The following is a 4,153-nucleotide window of genomic DNA, read 5'->3' as shown; positions in this document are numbered from 1 at the left end:
TAATTTCAATTATAATTGATGTAAATTTAAAAATCAATATTGATGCTTTTTCCGATTCTGGCAATTGATAAATTTTTATATAAAGGTAATTCATTTTAAGCATTTTAGGCAAATATTCAAAAATATTCAAATATATGCAATTTTAAAAAAATATTCCAAATATAAAAGTTGTATGTCATATACAGAAGGTATATTATTGCCTTTCTTATTTATCAACTTTATACTTTTATTTAGAATATATTTTTTTTGTGAAATTGCATATTTTCAAAATATTTACTTGTTAAGATTAAAATAAATCACTATGTTATATATGTTTTTCACATTTCTTTTTTCTCTTTATTTATATATTTAATTTCCAATACATTTTTTTATAATCTGTGCAATCTAAAAGATCACAAAAATATTTAAAAAATACTTAAAATAAATCTTATAAATTTTTATAAATATTTTGTAAATATTTTATAAATATTGTGTGCTGTCTGGGTATATCAATTTCTGTATATAATTAACATATATATTTATGTATACTTACATCGATTTAATTGGATTTTAAATTTAAGAATCGATATCGATTCGATCTTATCTTCTTCTGTATCCGATTATTCGATAAATTTCTTTTTTGTAACTGAATTTTTTCTTTTTATTTATTATTTTTTCTTATATCTGTCTTATTTTAAGTGTGGACCAGTATATATACATACAACGTATATAAGTGCAGAAGAAACATACTCCACCGCGAGTACCGAGACTGCGCGTAATGGTAGTATGTGTTTTCACACGAATTCTAACCTAACATGTAAGTCTTCGCTGATGATAATTTATAACCTAAATCTGAACTGTCAAAGTGCAAAATGGTCACATATATTAATTACAGTGTCTAATCACAAAAGAATTCGCATTTTAATAACGTGTTATTCCGTATAATTTGTTCGTAAGTAGATTCAGATATTACATTTGGATAAAAAATATTATTAAAAGTTGTATAAATAATATTGAAGAATTTTTTGAAAGAGAAAATTTCTAAATAATAACGCGCTTGAAAACTTATAAAGTTATTGCGTATTGATGTTATTTATTTTTCTAGTAAAAGTTTTATGATGTTCGAGTTGCCAGCAGAATTAATAGCTAAGCCTTTAGCTTTAATAGGTTTGACTGGATTAGATATTGCAAATCCAGTACATCGTTCTATCTGGGATGCATTCAGCAATAATCGTAGACCAGATTGTGCAGCTGTTCAATTTAAGCTCCTTAGTTTGACACATGAATTTCCTACTGTCAAACCAAAAGTATGTTTGATGATATCACTGATGTAATCACTGATCAAAGATGTAATTTTGCTGGGACACTTGTGAAGAAAGTATCCAATTGATACTATTTATTTACTATTACTATGTATTATCTTTATACTTTTTAGCGTAGCTCATATGAATGGTATATACCTAAAGGAATTTTAAAACGAAACTGGATGAACAAATATCTTAATGAAATTCCTTCGGTAGTTGTTGCATTCTACGACTTAGACTGGAATGATCCTTTATGGAATGAGAAAAAAATGGAATGTGCTTCTAGGGTACAATCTTTAAGGTAATATTTTACAATCTGTTTAGAATATTTAATATTATTATATTATTGATGCATTAAACTAAGTGATACAATATCTTTGTTAGAGCTGCCCTCGATGGAAGAAGTACGAAAATAGCTGTAGTATTGATACAACATGCTGTTCAACCGCTTCCTGGTGCTGAAGATGTAGTTGCAACTGAGCGTGCAACAGCATTGTGTGGAGCTTGTGATTTAACAGCAAAGCTTTTATATATTTTGCCACATGCCGATCACTTATTAGGATATATATCTAGGTTTATAATTTTGTAATTTTTTATTTCTTCATTTTTCTATTTTGATAGAAATAATAGTTTTGTTTACTGTTTACTTGTTTACTAGGCTAGAGACAGCATTCTATGATTTGGCACAAAATTTTTATCATCACGAATATCGAAATGTTAAAAGTCATCGCGATCAACTCACTAAGAATGTTCATCAATATTTATTTGTTCGACATCAATTTAAAATGGCATTCTTGAATGAACTCAAGCAGGAGCTGCATCTTGCTCAAAAGTAAGATTAAAAATATGAATATCACAGTATTAGAATATATATATATATGTATGTGTGTGTGTGTGTGTGTGTGTGTGTGTGTGTGTGTGTGTGTGTGTATATATGTGTGTGTATATATAAATGTTGCAGGCACTATATGCAAGCTTATCACAATCTCCTAGAAACAAGAATGACAGATGCAAACGCAGTAGAGATAAAAACTATTGCTGGTTTTATAAATTATAAGTTGTGTAGAATAATGTTTAGTTTAAATCTTCCTAAAGATGCCATTTCTCAATTTAGACTTCACACAGAAAGGTATAAATATTTAGTGCAATGATTTAAACAAATTTTAAACTTCAACAGCAATGATTGATTAATTTTTATTATTAGATTTAAACTAAAAACTGGTCCAAAGGAACTTATGTTTGAACATCATGCTTGGATGAGTAGCCAGTTTTCTACATTTGCAGAATTATTTGATGAGGCTATTCGTCAAGGATTACCTGCTGTTCAAACGCAACATCCAGGGTATTATTTCCAATTAGCTGCTAATCACGCAAGCTTACGACAATCTGCGTGTAAAGAACTCTGCCAGGTATGTACGAAAATCTTAGTTTTCTAACAAATACATATAACAAATACATTATTATCTATATTTTCTGATTATATTATAACTGATTATATTACTCGAATTTTATACTTTGTTAGCATATAAGCAGTTATCCAGATCCAGATCCATTACTGGGTGAAGAGAAACTCGAATTTTATGGTCAACGGCCGTGGAGACCTGGGAAATTGAGTGCAGAACCAGCAGACACAGCTCGAGAAGCTATCGGCATACAAGCTTTACAATACAGGGAAAAGACTACTGTTAATCATTCTGTAGGATAATTACGTATATATTTGTATACTTTTAAATCAATATATAATAAATAAATTATTATAAAATATTTGCATTCCTTTTCAGATGATAATTATTGGTTTACTAGGAAACGCGATATCACAATTCAAGATATATCGTTGTCCAAGAATGCGGCGATTACTAGGTAGATAATTTGCCTTTGGAAATATAGAGATAAAAATTATTTTTAACGTATTCATAATATTCTATATATAAAGTAAAATTTACTTTTCTTTTTTTTTACAGTCGTACAAATGGCAGAAGAATACTTTAATGCTCGGGATTATGGCAAAGTTCTTACGTAAGTTAATTAATTTTTTCTCTCTGTTTATGATAAAGCCTTCAGTAAAAAAACCTTTGTCCTTCAACAGCAAAATCATTGATTCTTTCCTTATTTTCTTTAGACTAACTTTATGTGTTAATAAAAATTGTAAAATTTAATTGATCAGATTATTAATGCACATGTTGTGGGAATATCATGGAGAACGATGGCCAGTTTTACTCACAGATATCTTAAAGAATGCGCTGCGAGCTGCATATTTATCGACCAGTATTCAAGACTATCTTACTTTGGCTCTCGAAGCTTTAGGACCTTCAACTACATTTTCAGAGGAACGGCAAGCTGTTATTTATAACAATATTATAAATATACTACAGGTTAGTTCGATAAGGCGTTTATTTGTTTTGCTATGTTATATAATGATTATTATATAAGTAAATGAAAGTTTATTATTTATTTGAAATTAACAAAAATTAACAAAAAAAAAAACTTGACATTTGGCTAGAAAAAACCACCTAATCCAGAACCAGATTTGCCAGATGATATTAAGCATCTTGCCATAGAGAAGTGGTTGTTGGAATTAAATCGTTCGGAGCCAAATATTTTTACAATTGATGATAATAATATGACATCATTTATTGATCTTAAAGCACGATTTTTGCAGCAAACATATGCAGTGAATACAATGATAACAGTGGAAGTCATTGTAAGGTATTTAAATTAAATCTTTTTTATCATGTATATATATATATATATATATATATATATAATATAATAATAAATAATAATAATTAATTAATTTTTATTTACTTAACTTTAGTAGAGGTAATTACTTTACTTTAATTATTATAGTTAGTAGTTTACTTAACTTAGTA

General features: G+C 28.0%; 1 protein-coding gene across 1 annotated transcript in view; it reads left to right on the top strand.

Moving 5' to 3' along the window:
- The first annotated feature begins 1,097 nt into the window (after positions 1 to 1,097).
- Positions 1,098 to 4,153, top strand: part of LOC105623351 (trafficking protein particle complex subunit 11) — an 8,461-nt gene continuing 5,405 nt past the window's right edge. The window contains exons 1-11 of the mRNA XM_012204747.1: positions 1,098 to 1,286; positions 1,415 to 1,584; positions 1,668 to 1,856; positions 1,942 to 2,115; positions 2,245 to 2,412; positions 2,488 to 2,692; positions 2,806 to 2,979; positions 3,065 to 3,143; positions 3,245 to 3,299; positions 3,448 to 3,655; positions 3,784 to 3,989. Coding sequence (XP_012060137.1) covers positions 1,098 to 1,286; positions 1,415 to 1,584; positions 1,668 to 1,856; positions 1,942 to 2,115; positions 2,245 to 2,412; positions 2,488 to 2,692; positions 2,806 to 2,979; positions 3,065 to 3,143; positions 3,245 to 3,299; positions 3,448 to 3,655; positions 3,784 to 3,989 — 1,817 coding nt within the window. The remainder of the gene's footprint in view (positions 1,287 to 1,414; positions 1,585 to 1,667; positions 1,857 to 1,941; positions 2,116 to 2,244; positions 2,413 to 2,487; positions 2,693 to 2,805; positions 2,980 to 3,064; positions 3,144 to 3,244; positions 3,300 to 3,447; positions 3,656 to 3,783; positions 3,990 to 4,153) is intronic.

The sequence above is a fragment of the Atta cephalotes genome, assembly GCF_000143395.1.
Source record: "Atta cephalotes unplaced genomic scaffold scaffold00056, whole genome shotgun sequence".
NCBI lineage: Eukaryota > Metazoa > Arthropoda > Insecta > Hymenoptera > Formicidae > Atta > Atta cephalotes.
This window is presented reverse-complemented; position numbering and strand designations above follow the sequence as displayed.